The sequence below is a fragment of the Panthera tigris genome, chromosome F2, assembly GCF_018350195.1.
Source record: "Panthera tigris isolate Pti1 chromosome F2, P.tigris_Pti1_mat1.1, whole genome shotgun sequence".
NCBI classification, from domain to species: Eukaryota; Metazoa; Chordata; class Mammalia; order Carnivora; family Felidae; genus Panthera; species Panthera tigris.
Window position 1 is genome coordinate 56,545,811 of NC_056676.1, and position 18,088 is coordinate 56,563,898.

Sequence of the window (18,088 nt, forward strand, 5' to 3'; positions counted from 1 at the left end):
GGTAACCTAGAAGAAATGGAAAATCTCCAGGAAATATACAATCTACCCCAATAAATTATGTAGAAATAGAAAAATCTCAATAGACCAATAATGAATATGGAGATTAAATAAGTAACCAAAAACCTTCCAGCAAAGAAAAGCCCAGGAACAGATGACTTCATGGGTAAATTTTACTAAACATTTAAAGAATTAACATTGATCCTTCTCAAACTCTTCCAAAATATTGAGGAAATAGTTCTCAATTCATTTCCCTGATGGTCATAGCCAAATATATTATAAGAAAACTATGGGACAACATGCCTGATGAAAGAGAAGCAAAAATCCATAATAAAATAATAGCAAACCAAATTAAACAGCACACTAAAAGGATTATACACCATGAACAAATGGATTTATCCCTGAGATGCAAGAATGGCTCAACATACGCAAATAAATGTGATATACTACAATAACAGAATAAAGGATAAAGATTATCTTAATAGATGCAGAAAAGAGCATCTGACAAAATACAACATCCTTTTCTAATAAAGCCTCCCAACAAATTAGATGTAATGGAATGCATCTCAAAATAATACAAGCCATACATGAAAAACCCACACCTATCAGAATACTCAACAGTAAAAAAGTCTAAAAGCTTTTCATCTGATATCAGGAGCAAGATAAGGATGCCCAATCCTTGTCACTTCTATTCAGCATACTACTGGAATCCTAGCCAAAGAAATTGGGGAGGAAAAAAAAAAGGATCAAAATTAACAAGGTAATGGAGGTATCTCTGTTTGTAGGTGACATGATCTTATATGTAGAAAAATCTAACTCCATAGGACACTGTTAGAACTAATAAATGAAGTCTGTAAAGTTTCTATACAAAATGTCAGAAATCAGTTGTAATTTGATACACTAACACTGAAGTATCTGAAAAGGAAATTTAGAAAATAATCCTATTTACAGTAGCATCAAAAATAATAAAATACTTAGGAATAAAGTTAACCAAGGAGGTTAAGACTTATATATAGAAAACTACAAAACACTGATGGAAGATACTGAAAAATTATTGGAGTATTTTCCAAAAATATGGAATAAATGGAGAAATATTCCATGTTCATCAATTAGAAGACACAATGTTGTTATAAAGTCCATAATATCCAAACTAATCTACAGATTCAATGCAGTCACTATCAAAAATCCAATGGCATTTTTTACTGAATTAGATAAATAAACAATCCTAAAATTTATATGCAACTACAAAAGATTCAAAGTAGCCAAAGAAATTTTGAGAATGAAGATCAAAACTGGAGACATCACACTTCCTCATATCAAAATATATTACAAAACTACAATAATTAAAACATTACAGTACTGCAATAAAGATAGACATATAGAAGAATGAAACAGAGAATCTAGAAACAAACCCACATCAACTTATCTTTGTACAAGGTGCCAAAATACACAATGGGGAGAGAATAATCTCTTCAACAAATGATGTTGGGAAAACTGGATGTCCACAAGCAAAAGAATAACGATAGACCGTTCTGACATCATACACAAAAATTAACTCAAAATGGATTAAGGTTTTAAATAGAAGATCTGAAAATGTAAAGTCCCTAGAAGAAAACATAGAGGAAAGTGTCATGACTAGTCTTGGCAATGATTTCTTGGATGTAACATAAAAGCCTAAGAAATAAAAGCAAAAATAAACAAGTGGGCAACATCAAAATAAAAGGCTTCTGCACAGCAAAAGAAACAATCAACAGGGTAAAAAGAAACCTAAAGAATGGGATAAAATATGTGCAAATCACATACCTAATACAGGGTTAATATTCAAAATATATAAGGAACTCCTGCAACTTAATAACAAGAAAATAAATAATCTTATTTTAAAAACAGGCAAAGGACTTAGACATTTCTCCAAAGATGACATAAAATGACCAACAGGGATATGAAAAGAAGCTCAGCACCTCTAGTCATCAGGACAATGCAAGCCAGTCAAAACCACATGATGAGCTATCACCTCATATCTATTAGGATGACTATTGTCAAAAAAAAAAAAAAAAGACTCATAGGAAAAACAAAAAGACAGAGTCCACCAGATGACCGAATAATATGTCCCTCATTATATCCTCCCCTTAGCAACAACAATGTAGCAGCCATCAATGGACAAAATGCCTTTGTGAGAAATGTGGGATACAGGTAGGGGTAACACCCCAGTACAGTCCAAGAATGAGAAAAGTCATTTGGAGAACACAGACCAGCACCTAGGTGGCTGACTCAAAAACAATTGCATAGCCCTGAGAACTTGAACTTGGCAACCCCATTTGCCTTTGGTTCTGTCATCAATAAATATGCCAAGAGATCCAGGAGGAGTCTCACCTACCAATACATCAGATAATTGGTGTATAGACTTTGTTGCTGGCTGTAGATTCTGAAAGTGCCCTTTGAACTAACTCCAGGCCCTCTGAGCCACAGTCTAAAAGCTTCATAGAACACTGAATTACACAATCACCCATGAATGAGAGACCCTTTATGGAGGTCCAGGATTTTGACAGCAGTCCAACACACCATTGGAGTAAAAACAAACAAACAATAATCAAAGTTGACACACTGATGAGGATAAGAGGAAGAATTTGGTTTTACCTTCATTACCACTCCCCCAAGGCAGTGTTAAGTGATCCTCTATTGACCCGTGATTTCTCCTGTTGTGGAAAGTGACAGTGTGTGAGTGTGTGTCTGACTTTTCCAGCTGTGCAAGATGCTGCCAGAGAGGAAAAAGACAATCTCTCTCTTGCCTTATCCACAATATTGAATCATGGCCTGAGAAACTAAGGGCAGGTGAGTATTTGGGAAAAAAGAAGTCAGAGCTCACAAAGAAACACACCAACGGGATGAGGATCCTACTAATTATGTCCATTAGAAGGCCTGCTGATGAGCCAACAGGATGGACACCTCAACCATGGATCTCCTCACTAGCCCATGGGCACCTGCAGTACTTTGATGCCTCTTCCACACACCCTAATACAGCATGGCTGACCTCCTGTGCATGCTCTCAACAATAGCAAGAGCAAGTTTTTACAAACAGCGACTGAGTATGTGCAGAAATTTGGCCCAGATTTGTGGACCTGGAAGAGATCACAGACTTGAGCACTTAGAGACACCCTTGGGAAAACAGAAGAGAGGTCATTAGTACCCAGCCTAGCTCTACAGGATTAAGAGAAGGCATAGAAGCTGAAGAGAAGGGAGAAAGAAGTGTGGAGCATGCATATTCATAGAAGGTCTGAGAAAGCCTCAAAATCACCAATAGGGCTGAAGGAAGATGTTTCTCTCCTGAAGTCAGTCAGTAAAGACAGGGAAACTATTTTAGTCCAGAAAACGTGGCGCCACCAAAGAACACAATAATTTTCCAGTAATAAACCTCAAAGAAATGGAGTTCTGCAATTTACCTGAAAAAGAATTCAAAATACCTGCTTGAAGGAAGCTCAATGACCTATGAAAAAAAAAAACATGGAAAAATAATTCAACAAAATCAAGAAAACAATATATGTTCAACATGAGAAGTTTAACAAAAAGATCTGTTCACAATCTGTGAATTAGTAGGATCTCAAAAGGAGAAGAAGACAAAGGAAAGCAGGTGGAAAGCTTGTTACAGAAATAGCCAAGAACTTCCAAGATTCTGGGGAGAGATTTGGACATCCAAGTTCTATGAATTTGGCCCCCCAAAAAACTCAACTTAAAGAGATATTCTCCAAGATGAATTATAATAAAACTGTCAAAATTCAAAGACAAAGAGAATCTTTAAAATAGTAGGAGAAAAGAAGCTTGTAATTTACAAGGGGACCTGCACAGGGCAATCAGTGACTTTCTCAGGAGAAACCTTACAGCCAAGGAGAAAGAGCAATGTTATAGTCAAAGTGCTGAAATAATAAAACTATAAAGCAAGAATACTCTATACAGTAAAGTGGTCCATCAGAGGACTTCAGAGGAGGGAGAGATCAGGATGGTCCCAAATAAACAAAAGCTGAAAGAGTTCATTACCACTAGACACATCTTACAAGAAATGCAGAAAGCTCTCACTCAAGCTGAAATGAAAGGAAACTAATTAGTAATATGAAAACACATAAAAATATACAACACATTGGCAAAGGTAAGTATATATTCAAATTCACAATACTTTAATACTGTAATATGATAGGGTATTAACCACTTAAGTCTGGCATAAATGTAAAGGACAAACATTTTAAAAATAACTATAGTTATAATAATTTGTTAGTGAATACAAAAAACTAAGAGGTAGGGGCGCCTGGGTGGCTCAGCCGGTTAAGCGTCCGACTTCGGCTCAGGTCATGATCTCGCGGTCCGTGAGTTCAAGCCCCGCGTCAGGTTCTGTGCTGACAGCTCAGAGCCTGGAGCCTGTTTCAGATTCTGTGTCTCCCTCTCTCTGACCCTCCCCCATTCATGCTCTGTCTCTCTCTGTGTCAAAAATAAATAAACGTTAAAAAAAAAATTTTTTTTAAAAACTAAGAGGTAAATTGTGACATCAAAAAAAAAAAAAAACAAAGAGGGAGTGAAAAGACAGAGATTTATTATGCAAATGAAATTAAGTTGTTAGTGTAAAATAGCTATATCTAGAAGATATTTTATGTAAGTCTCATAGTTACCACAAAAGCCCACAAGATACATAAAAGATAAAGACAAGGGAATCAAAGCATACCACAATAGAAAATCATCTTATTCACAAAGGAAAAGTGCAAGGGAAGAAGAAAAAAAAAAGGGGAGGGATAATAATAAAGTCAGAAAATAATTGATAAAACAGTATTAGTAAGTTCTTACTTATAAATAATTGCTCTACATGTAAATTGATGAAATTATCCAAGCAAAAGACATAGAGTAGCTGAATGGATTCACCACCAAACAACTATATGCTGCTTACTAGAAACTCATTTTGGCTTCAAGGATACACATATGCTCACAGTTAAGGGATAATAAAAGATACTCCATGAAAGTGGAAACCAAAAGAGAGGAGTGGTGGCTATGCTTATATTTCACAATATAAACTTTAACTCAAAACATGTAACAAGAGATAAAGCCATTGCATAATAATTAGATCGTTTAATCACAGGGATATACTAATCATAAATATATATGCCACTAACATCAGAGCACCCAAATATAATAAGGAAATATTAACAGATCTGAAGGAAAAAAATAGACAACACAATAATAGTAGGGGACATCAGTACTTCACTTTCAAAGATACACAGATCATCTAGATTGAAAAGCATATAGAAAATATTGGACTTGAACTATACATTAGACCAAATAAACCTAATAAACATATACAGAACATTCCTTCCAGAGCAGCAAAATACATGCTTTTTTCCTGAGTACATACAGAACATTATCCAGGATAGATCATGTATTACATGATCTTAGCAAAGTTAAGAGTGAAATCATATCAAAACTCTTTTCCAACTACAATGGCATGAAACTAGAAATCAATAAAAGTAGGAAAACTGGAAAATCCACAAATATGTGGAAATCAAGTAGTACATTCATAAACAGATAGTGATTCAAAGAATAAATCAAAAGGGAAATTAAAAGAATATATCTTGAACAAACAAAAAGAGAAACACAACATACAAAAACTTATGGGATATAGCAAAAGCAGTTGTGACAGGAAGTTTATAGCAATAAACATCAGTCTGCATTAAAAAAAAAGAAATATCTCAAATAAATTAGCTAACTTTGTATCCTAAGGAACTAGAAAAAGAATACACTAAAGCCAAAATTAGCAGAATAAAGGAAGTAGCAAAGATTAGAGTATAAATAAATGAAATAGAGAAAAGAAAAACAACAGAAAGACAAAGAAACTAAGAGCTTATTTTTAAAAAGATACCCAAAATTGACATAACATCAGAATCATTAACTAAGAGAGAGAGAGAGAGAGAGAAAGCTTAAATAAACAAAACCAGAAATGAAAGAAGAGATATTATACTGATATCACAGAAATAAAAAGGATCACAAGAGACTGCCATGACAATTACACACCAAAAAATTGGATAATCTATAAGAAATGGACAAATTCTTAGAAACATATGACCTACCAACTAAAACATGAAGAAATAGAAAATCTGAGCAGACCAAGAATGAGTAAGAGATTGAGTTAGTAATCAAAAACTTTCTAATAAAGAAAAGTCCTGGACTGAATAGCTTCATAGGTGAATTTTACCAAACATTTAAAAAGGTATTAAGTGCCAATCCTTTTCAAAATCTTCTGAAAAACTGAAGAGTTTTTCAAGGACACCACAAGAAAAGAAAAATGACAGGTCAGTATCCCTGATGAATATAGATATAATTTTTTTAACCAAAATACTAACAAATTGAACTCAACAGCACATCAAAAGCACCATACACCACCATCAAGTGGGATTTATGTGTGGAATGCAAAGATGGTTCAACATACGCTGATCAAAAAATGTGATACATCACACTAATAGAATGAAAGATAAAAATAATGTGACAATATCAGTAGACACAGATAAAGCATTTGACAAAATAAAACATCATTTCATGATAAAAACTCTTGAAAAAATGGGTATAGAAGTAATGAAACTGAATTTAATGAAGGCCATATATGAAAAGTCCACAGCTAATGTCAAACACAGTGGTGAAAAGTTGAAGCCTTTTCCTCTAGATAGAGAAGACTAAAGTTGCCCATTTTCATGACTCTTATTCAACATAGTACTGGAAGTTCTAACCAGAGTAATTATCCAAGAAAAAGAAATTAAAGACATCCAAACCATAAAGGAAAGTAAAATGGTTTCTGTCAGTAAATGATGTGATTTTTATGTAAACAAAATCCTAGAGACTCCACCAAAATCTGTTACAACTAATCACAAGTTCAATAAAATTACAGGATACAAAATCAGCATTCAGAAATTAGTTGTGTTATTATATACTGAAAACAGAATATCTGAAAAATAAAACAATCTCATTTACAATAGCATAAACAGTAACAAAGATAAAATTTGGGAACAAATTTAACCACTTTTAAGCCACCTATACAGCCAATGCAATCCATGTCAAAATTTCAACAGCATGATTTCACAGAGACAGAAATTCATGGAACCACAAAAGACCCTGAATACCCAAAGTAATCCTGAGACAAAGCTGGAGGCTTTATGATTTCAAACTATTACAAAGCTATAGTAATCAAACAGTATGGCCATAAAAATGGACACATACATCAGTGTAACAGAACTGAGAGTCCAGAAATAAACCCTCACATATACAGCCAATTAACATTTGACAAAGGAGCCAAAAATACTCACAGGGAAAGTATAGTATTTTCCCTATAAATGGTGCTGGGGAAACTGTTTAATCACACCCAGAAGAATGAAATTGTATCTCTCACACTACTCATAAAAATTAATTGGAAATGGATTAAAGACTTAAACATAAAACCTAATACTGTAAAATTCCTAGAAGAAAACATACAAAAAAAAGCTCCTTGACCTTGGTATTGGCATTGATTTTTTTGGATATAACACCAGGAGTATAAATAACCAATGAAAGTAAATAAGTCTACATCAAATAAAAAACAAAAACTTCTGCACAGCAAATGAAGCAATCAATAAAATAAAAATGCAACCTACAAAATGGGGGGGAAGATATATTTACAAACCATGTATTTGATAAGGGGTTAATATCCAAAATATATAAAAAAACTCATATAACTCAATAGCAAGTCAAAACAACAACAAGAATAAACAAAAAACCTATTAAAAGCAACCTGATTAAAAAAATTGGCAGAGGATCTGAACAGATATTTTTCTAAAGAAGATAAACAAATGGCTAACAGGCACATAAAAGGACCCTTATCACTAACCACCAGGGAAACGCAAATTGAAAGCACAGTTAAGATGTCACCTTACACCTGTTAGAATGAAGATCACCAAGAAAACAAGATAACAAGTATTACTGAGGATGTGGTAAAAGGGAAGCCCTCTTGAATGGTGGTAAGAATAAAATTTGGTACAGCCAGTATGGATAAGAGTCTGGAGGTTCCTTAAAAAAATAATAATAATAAATATCATATAATCCAGCAATCCCATTTAAGCATGCATCCAGAGGAGATAAAATGAGGATGTGGAAGAGATATCTGTACTCCCATGTTCACTACAGCCTAATTCACAATAGCCAAGACATGGAAACAACCTAAGTATCCATCTATGAATGAATGGATAAAGAAGTGTGGCATATGTATAAAATTAAATATTATTCAGTCACAAAAAAACTACGAAATCCTGCCATTTGCAACATCATGCATGGCATTATGCTAAATGAAATACTCAGAGAGAAAACAAATACATCTCATTTGTATGTGGAATCCAAGAAAGATTCATTCATCTTGCATCTTAGAAACAATGAGAAGAATGGTGGTTGCCAGGGGCTGGAAGGTGGAAAAAAATAGAGTGATGTAAGTCAGAATACAAACTTCTAGTTATAAAATAAATTCTGGGAGTCTAATATACAACATGGTGGCAGTAGTTATCAATATTGTATTATATACTTGAAACTTGGGAAGAAACTAGATTTTAAGTATTCTCATACACACACACACGCATACACACACACACACACACACACACACACACACACACACACACACAGAACTAAGGAAAAAAAAGAGAAGGCAATTATGTGAACTATGGAGATGTTAACTATGTCAATTGTGTGACTATTTTGTAATAGATACATATATCAAATCAACACATATAAATTCAAAAACTACACAAATTACATTTCAATGAACTAAAAAGATAAAATTTCTGCATCATATTTATAAAAGAGTATGCTTTATAGTTTTCTACTGAGAATATTATGAGAACCTGTTATACACCCCAGGAAATAGAATAATTAAAGAGCATTGGGATTATCTGGTCCTTAAAGGTTGGCAATATTTCTATGTGAAGCCATTTGGACCTGGTATTTTGGGGCATGGGGATGGGGGGACAGTTTTTTAAACAACTATTTCCTATATTGTTCCTATGATTATTGCTCTACTTAGAATTTTTGTACTGGGATCAATTTTGGCAAATTTCATAATGCATTTTTATTTATTTCTCCTCATATATCTTGACTATCTGCTTTAAGAATATTGATGCTATGTTATGTGGTGCATAAATAATCAAAACTAGAGTTTTTGTTATGATATGTGCTCCTTTTGATAACTATAAATGTTCTTACTTGTTTAAAAAAACTGTTAGTGAGAATATGGAAAAACTTGAACCTTTATACAATGTTGGTGGGAATGTAAATTGATGGAACCACTATGGAAAATAGTATGAAAGTTGCTCAAAAAAATTAGAAGCATGGGTGCCTGGGTGGCTTTGTCAGTTAAGCATCTGACTTCAGCTCAGGTAGTGATCTCACAGTTCATGATTTCAAGCCCCAGGTCGGGCTTTCTGCTGTCTGCATAGCACATTTTGGATCCTGTCTCCCTCACTCCCTCTCTCTCTCTCTCAAACATAAATAAACATTTACAAAAATTAGAAGTAGATCTACCACATGCTCTAGAAATCCCTTCTGAGTATATTTACAGAATATTTGAAATAAGAATCTCAAAGAGAGATTTGCATTCCTGTGTTTATTGCAGCATTACTCATAATAGCCAAAATATGGAAACAACCTAGATGTCCATTAAGAGATAAGTGAATAAAGAAAAGATAGTATGTACATATAATGTGTAATATCACTCAGTCTTACAAAAGAGAAGGAAATCCTGCCAAATGTAACAACATGAATGAACCTAGTAAACATTATGCTAAATGAAATAAGCCAGACAAAAAAAGGACAAATACTACAGGACAGCACCTAAAATAGTCAAACTCATAGAAACAGAAAACAGAGTGGAGATTTCCAGGGCAGGGAGGAGGGGAAATGGGAAGTTGCTGCTCACAATGGGTATAAAATCGAGTTATGTAAGATGAGTAAGTTCTAGAGATCTGCTATATGTTATCATGCTTATAGTTAACACTTCTGTATTGTGTACTTAAAAAAAAAAAATTGAAGGTGTATCTCATGCTAAGTGTACTTACAATTATAATAAGGAAGAACACATTTGTACATTTGTAAATTCTGATGAAAAAATTAAAATTTTATAGACACAGTCTTGTAAATGAATTGAAAGAGCATATCAAAAGCTTAAAGATACAAGATAATGTTCTTTTTTGATGAAGTCCAGTTTCTATATTCAAAGAATATTTAAAAAATGATATAAACTTGTTCTTAAATTTCTTGAATAGCACATGATATTATATTTACCTGTGTATTCAAGGTGAAATCCTGCAGCAGAAACACTGATGTCTGATTGGAAATTTAGATATAGATTATTAGACGTACTATTCAAAAGATGGGGTATTGTTGTTCCTGAAATGATAATTGAAAAGGCAGGTCAATGATCACATAATAAATATTATAGCAAAACTAAGTAAGTTGACTACTAATCAGCCAATAGAATACCACTGAAATTACATATTGGTCAAGTGTTTTTTAGGAATTTTTAAATAAAGATATGTCTCCTACATTTCTCTTTTATTTTATTGTTTGTGCCTGTCTCTAAGGAGAAAGACTTTGGGATCACTCTGGATGGGTCCCTAAAAATAGGCAGGAACAAAGAGCGGGTGACAGTCAAAGCAGTAGATTTTACAGGTCACCTGAAATAAATGTTTGGAATTTCATGTGGATTTCAATATTTTATGCATGAGCTAATAATAACCTTAATTTTAAAGTTTGTAGTGATTTTTATGGTATAGTATCTTAAGATTTTGTATGGGTTCAGAGGATATGTTTATTTATTGTTATTTATTGCCCTTTTTATTATATAAATATGTATATATATATAAATATATATACACATATATTTATATATATATACATATATATATAAATAAATATATATATATTTCATTTATTTTCTTTCTTTATTAATATGTGTATGTTCTTCTCTACCAGGTCAAGTACCTTGATGTTTCTTATACTCTGACAGCAAAGCTGGTAGGTAGTGTTTGAAAAATCCCAATTATAAACTAGTGTTAGCCTTAGCACTAGCAAATACATTATAGCCTTAGTCTCCTAGCAAGTACACTATAATGGTGTATTTCTGAATTCTGAAAGAAATCAACTTGACTTTATTCAATTACTGAGCTGAAAACATAAAATATATGTTTGAACCAATTACTTCTTGACTATCTGCATTGAGTAATACCTCAAGATCCTTAAGATTACAAGTCAAGCAGTTTCAAATGGCAAGCATAAAAATAAGTGTCAAATCTATGTTTTAAGATAATGTCCAACCAGCATATTAGTTGATAGTGTGGCAACATTTTTTTCTGTAAGTAACTAGTTATTTTACATATTTTGTACAACTCTGTGGACCTTAACCACTCACTGATCTTTCTATAGAAAGAAAATATCAGGACGAATTCATTACAGAACATATAGTTGCTTTTTCCCCCTTCTCCAGTCTCTTATCTGTCTATGGAACCCTTACTGAATCACTAAAGATGGAGGTAAACAGAAACTTTCACTCGACCTGCCTTTAGTGCCTTAGAGGATCTCAGCAATCAAGAACTTCAGCTCTGGAGTCACACCAGCTGGGCCCCGGTCTCATTCTAACATCAGCTGTACAACCTCAGGCAACTTAACCTAAGTGTCAATTACGACCAGAACTACTAGAAGGAACAAATGAGGAAACGTATGACAAGCCTCACACAGGGCTAGTAGCACTTGGTAATCAAGAGCTGTTATTTATCACTGGTTTTATCTTCATTGTTGTATTTATTATTAAGAAAGTATTACCCTTAATCAAATCTAAACAAATATATACTCAAAATGTTATAAGATTTCTTCCAAGATTTCCACCATATCTATACATAAAATACTTTTTTTTTTTTTTAATTTGAGAGTGAGAAAGAGAGAGAGGGCAGGGGAAGAAGGGCAGAGGGAGAAAGAGAATCTTAAGCAGGCTCCACACAGCATGGATGGAGCTCGACATGGGGCTTGATCCCACAAGCCTGGGACCATCCAAAATCAAGAGTTGGATGCTCGACTGACTGAGCCACCCAGGAGCCCCTAAAATACTTGTTATGACTAACCCAAGTCACTCCTATTCCAGGTATTTCTTCTTTCCTCTCCTCAGTGGCAATGCTGAAAAACTGATTATGCCCTAGTTAAAAATCTGTGAAAAACCTACAACTATTCAAACCGACTTAAGTATATCTGAATTGTAGAAGTTGATAGTTTAGCTATGTTCCTATTTCTATAGTTAAAGTATAATTAAAGTAAAAAGTATAGTTAAAATTAAAGTAAAACGTGATTTCACTTTTTGCAGGCTGAAAAAGCTGTTAGATTATTGCATAAATTACCTTTAAAAACCTTAACAAATTTAAAAACCTTCTGGTCTTGGTACCTGGGTATATATTAATGTTATATAATTTTATTCATTTCATAGAAATAATTTTATATTCTCTTTATTCTCACTCAACAGTACCTTGTAACATACCATGTTTTTACACAGTCTCTAAAATTATTTTAATGGCTGCAGAACACTCTATTGAGTAGATATATCATAATTACCAAGCACTGTCTAATTTTAACGATTTAAGGAGAAAGGGTACACATACCTGAACCACAGCTCAGCTGAAAATATTATCATTACTATAAAAGCATCAATAAATAATTACACAAATATAGTTAGAATATAGTAAGATTTTAAACAGCAATTTCAATGTCATTACCTTTAATGCCTTTGAAACATCTAACCTTGTAATTTAGTTTGCTGTGTAGAGTTTATAAAAAGGAAATTAAAACTGCCAAGTCAGAGTTCTAGAAAGTCTTTTAAAAAGAGAGAGAGATTTCTACATTCCTAATTACATCTGTATTTCAATTAAGCTCAGCTCTTTTATTTACCTGAATAACTTCCAAGTCGTGGAGCATTGTTGTCTCCACCATCATAAAAGTCCAGAGAATCCCAATTATGTTCTGTAGCAAAGCTGATAACCTGTACCTGTGAAATAATAATTACTGATAAGAACACATATTTCTAACAAGATAAAAATACCACAGTCCTCCACTCCGCATTAGAAGAGAGAATTCCAAGCCAGGACCATATCCTCGTGACCCTTCATAGAAGGACTTTACCAGAACTGATCTTTGCTACTGTGGCGTTGGCCTACATGAGCTGACTTGGGTAAGAAGAGCGTGGAAACACCTCGCAGTGTTCACTATGGGTGGAACATACATGGATAAAGTCTGTCACCATCTCAGAGCGTTTTCTTTATTAAAGGCTTTGGGTTAATTTAATATCTTAGTGTCAGGAATCCCAATACGTGTTCCAATTAGTCATCTTGTATGTTTCAGAGTGTTAGATTCTTTAAAAAAAATTTTAATGTTTATTTATTTTTGAGAGATACAGAAAGAGAAAGAGTGAGTAAGGGAGGGGCAGAGAGAGGGAGACACAGAATCCAAAGCAGGCTCCAGGCTCAGAGCTGTCAGCACAGAGCCTGAAATGGGGCTCAAACCCATGAACCATGAGATCATGACCTGAGCCGAAGTCAGACGCTCAACTGACTGAGCCACCCAGGTGCCCATGGAGTGTTAGATTCTTGCCAGTGATTGCGTTTTCACATTTTCTTTAGCTATCAGGAAATCACCATATTTGTGGTCCACCAGCATACAGGGAAAAGCTTATACTTTTCTTAAAAACTAGGTTTATGCTGGATACATTTTATTTACCTTTATTTGCCTAACCTTTGCTCAATTCCCTTTAATTTAAAAAAAATTATTATCCCCTATGCTCATTTTTAACAGGTCTTAATATGGATGGCCAAAATTATACTTTATAACTGATTTGGGTATATCTCTTAAAGAATAATTTGATGAATGGAGTCATAATAACTAACTTACTGTGAAAGTCCCTAAAGTCGATAAGGGAAATGGTGGAGCACAATCCTCTCATGTCTGTTAAATGTTATTTAAAGAAAGAGGCATGTGTTACTTTGCTGCACTTCGCCTGGCACAGCGTGAGTTTTTGCAAGAACCCACAGGACCCACCCCCAACCGTGGGGGTGATCATTTTTCTGTCTGTGAAGTGTATATGTTATAGTTTTAGAGGAAGGGAAGGGCAAACCTTATTAAAATAAATGTATTTTATTTAGCTAAAATCTGTCATCAGTGTAAGTACTGCACTCATTCACTAAATAAGTATAACAATTGCATTCCTTAAAAATTTTCTTATTCACAGAATAAACCATCATCATTCTTCCATTCAAGTGAATGCTGGTGCCTCTTTTCCAGGGGTGAGTGCCACATGGCAACGGATACCCTGCCTGTGTGACAGGCATTAGGCCCAATGGCAGCGTTCCAGAACAGGAAGCAGAATGGAATTAAAGCTGAATGATTGTGATATTACCATCATTTCCTTAAACAATAATCAATTCTCTCTTCATATCTGATTTTTCCTTTCTTACAATTCAGGGGAAGAAAAGATCACATTTGCAAAAAAAAAAAAAAAAGTAAGGATTCACGCAGGAGTTGACATTTGAGATAAGTTAAATGTATTGAGAGGTTTTTCACTGAAAGAAACTATTGAGTTATAATAATGTAGAGGAGGCAAGCCATGAGGTAGATGTAGTGAACCATCAGTAATCCAATTTAGCCACAGTAGAAGGTATTTACATAAGAGGAAATATGCATGCAAAGTTAGCAAAAGTAGAGAAAAGTTAGATAGAGCTTAGTGGATAAATCCAAGAGACAGCAGAGTGAGGACGCCTGGATGTGCAGCTTTCTGGCTCCCTCTATTCTCTGGCAGGTAACCCTAGAAGAGTTGATAATCTGTGCCTTCAATTTCTTATACACATCATTGTAATAAAGGCATCTAATTCACATAATTGTTGTAAAAATTAAATGAATTTTAGTTTACGATAGTGTCCAGTGTGAATAAAGGATTGAACTTAGCTGAGATGGATTTGTCAAGAGACTATAAAGACCCAAGACCAGCATAATAACTATGCAATTGAGGTGTAGTCCACCAAAGGGTTAGAAGGAGAATAACCAGGACTGCTTTAACTACAGTATTGCATTGGATGAAGAAAATACAAGTAAAAAGACAATTTCATAAAGGAAGGGAAGCAAAAATAATATAAAAACAGGGAGGGGGACAAAACATAAGAGACTCTTAAATATGGAGAGCAGAGGGTTACCAGAGGGGTGGTGGGAGGCGGATGGGCTAAATGGGTAAGGGACATTAACGAATCTATTCCTGAAATCGTTGTTGCACAGTATGGTAACTAACTTGGATGTAAATTAAAAAAATAAATTAAAAACATGTATGTGTATATATATATGTGTGTGTGTGTGTGTATATATGTGTGTGTGTGTGTATATATGTGTGTGTGTGTGTGTGTATACAAGACAATTTCAATGTCTATTGCAGTAGTCTGTGTGAGAAGCAGTAAAAGACTGAAGTAGATTGGGGGCAGGAATGAATAGTAGAAAGAGGAACTAAAATGTCACCTGTGTCACTACAGATTCTGCAACAGATTATTTTGCAACAGATTTTTGCTACAGATTTTGTGTAATCTGAATAAGGAAAGAAAGGGAGAGGGGAGACTTAATGATTTATCTTCTTTCCCTGAGTTATTGAGATCAAAGGGGTGATAGAAACAAAAATGAAGATGTCTCTAGGAAAACCTATTCCCTTAATGAGAAGAAAAAAATTTAATTCTACATACATATGTATAACAGACTAACTATAGTGGCTTCCAAAGATATCAGGTCCTCATCCCTGGAGCCTGTAAATATTGCCTTACATGGAAAAAAAATTTTTTTTCAGATGTGATTAACCTAAACATCTAGAGATAGGGAGATTATCGTGGATTATTCAGATGGGCCCTAAGTACAGTCATAAGTGTTCTTGTAAGAAAGATGTCAAAGGAGATTTGACACATACAGAAGAGAAGGCAATGTGACCATGTGCGTAGAAAACAGAGTGATATAGTCAGACACGTAGGAACGCCTGGCAGCCAGCAGAAGTTAGAAGAGGCAAGGAAAGGCTAGAGCCTGGGCAGAGGGGAGGGTGGAGGGTCTAAGCACAACCCTGTTAGCACCTGAGTTTCAGCTCAGTAAAAATGCTTTGGGACTTCCAGCCTCCAGTACTGTGAGAGAATCAACCTCTGCTATTTTAAGCTCTCAAGTGCATGGTAATCTGCAACAGCCATAGAAAACTAACACAATTTGCCACTAGGAGTCTGGTCAAATTATGAATATAATTTGGTACAATAACACAGAAGGTGTAGGTGGCTCAAGGAAATGACTGAGGACCCACAGTGACAAAAGGCCAAACAAGAGTCAAATAAACGACTTAAAAAGCAGCAGCTACTGATTCCCTGTTCAGAAGAATTTTGCATTAAATGGAGCTGTCCATCATGGCAACAGGGTAGCTTCATGGGGTAATGAATTTCCAATCACTAAAGCCAGATATTCCTCATATAGACATTCAAATTTCATTTTAATTTGCTTGTTAGGTTATATTTAATCATGATGATCATTCTACAGGTTGACACAGTTAAGTAACAAACATAAGTTTCCCAAGATCTATCACATAAAGTTTGCTCTTTTGCTTAATAACTCTGTTATGATAGCCCCTTTGGAATTCTCCATCAATATGCTTTGCTAGAATAGACAGGCAAATAAATGAATACACAACTCCCCACAAACATCTCATGTAAAATTAATATAACAAATTAGTCTATTTGTTGAGGCTCTTTCTAAAGATTGCTCATTCTATATTATTTATAACTTTTCCAGCATTCTAAATGTTTCTTCTTTTCTTTCCATCAGTGGTTATCACATTTCATCTCATATATGATTTATTATACATTCATCTAATTCTTTATTCACACACATATTTATCCTAACTGAATAAAATAAAATAGGCATTGCTTTAAACCTGGCAAACCAGCCAGTAGCTTTTAGGTAAAGCAGTAAAATTTCAAGTACAAATCACACATTACACATGTGTGTGCATATGCTATATAATGGTCTATGATTTAGTGGTATGTCTAAAATTATCATACATATAGAGATCAATTAGGAAAAAAAAGTTTTGGTTAGTTCTTTAGAGTATTTAAGATTAAAAATCCAGTATGCCTCACATTCTGTAAGTTTGATACATGCTCCGTTTAATTCAAATTTTGTTTTCTAAGGTGTAACCATTAAATAAAACGCTTCCTCAGTGAAAGAGTTTATAGTGTCATTGATATTGTCTGGTTTTGAAGTGTTTGGTTCGGACAAGTGATATACAACGCACGTTTTCTGCAAATGTCCTCTTAGTTCATCATGCTGTCCTAACTCCTTAAAATATCCAAAACCCTGCTTGTGGAGGGATTCATTAGTTCATCCTAAAAATATTTACTGAGCATATACTGGCAGACACTGGCTAGTTGCCAGAACAGATTTAGTTAGTGCCCTCAAGATCTTATGGGTAATTAACTAAGTGGTAACAGTAAAATGTGACGGATGTTATAATAAGGAAATTACAGAGACCTATGAGAACGTGCAGCATGGGACTTACCCTTTCCTCAAGTTCACGGAAAGCCTTCCACAGGAACTGGTTTTAAGTTGAGACAGAAATGATGACTAAGAATAAGCCAAATAAAGGGGGATCAAGGAGAGTGTCACCTGCAAAGGGAACAGCATGCACAAAGGCCCAAAGGCAAGCGAGAGCCAGGCTTTTATAAAGAACTAAACTAGTGTGAATATAAGTGGTGACAAAGGAGGACAAAGCACAAAAGGTATAATCAGCTGTATCAAGGAGTTAAGAATACAGGGAACGGTTGAAGCAGGAAAGTGATAGTATCAGGGTTTTTATTTTTAGGTTACTGTCTTTGCCCTCTGAAGAACAGATTAGAGGAGAGTAAGACCCTGGGAAAGGGATGATGACAACCTAACCTTAGGGTAACAATATGGATGGAGAGAAATAGACTTATTTGAAAGATTTGTGAAAGACAGATCCCACAGATTTCATTGTGTAGAG

At 34.5% G+C, this 18,088-nt stretch overlaps 1 protein-coding gene across 3 annotated transcripts in view; it reads right to left on the reverse strand.

Annotated features, from left to right (window-relative positions):
* The window catches only part of CSMD3 (CUB and Sushi multiple domains 3), a 1,242,212-nt gene that overhangs the window by 149,205 nt on the left and 1,074,919 nt on the right, over nt 1–18,088 (reverse strand). For all 3 annotated transcript variants that reach the window (XM_042973241.1, XM_042973240.1, XM_042973239.1), the window contains 2 exons: nt 12,964–13,060; nt 10,318–10,422 (listed from right to left, as the gene is read on the reverse strand). In XM_042973241.1, the coding sequence (XP_042829175.1) occupies nt 10,318–10,422; nt 12,964–13,060 (202 nt within the window). The remainder of the gene's footprint in view (nt 1–10,317; nt 10,423–12,963; nt 13,061–18,088) is intronic.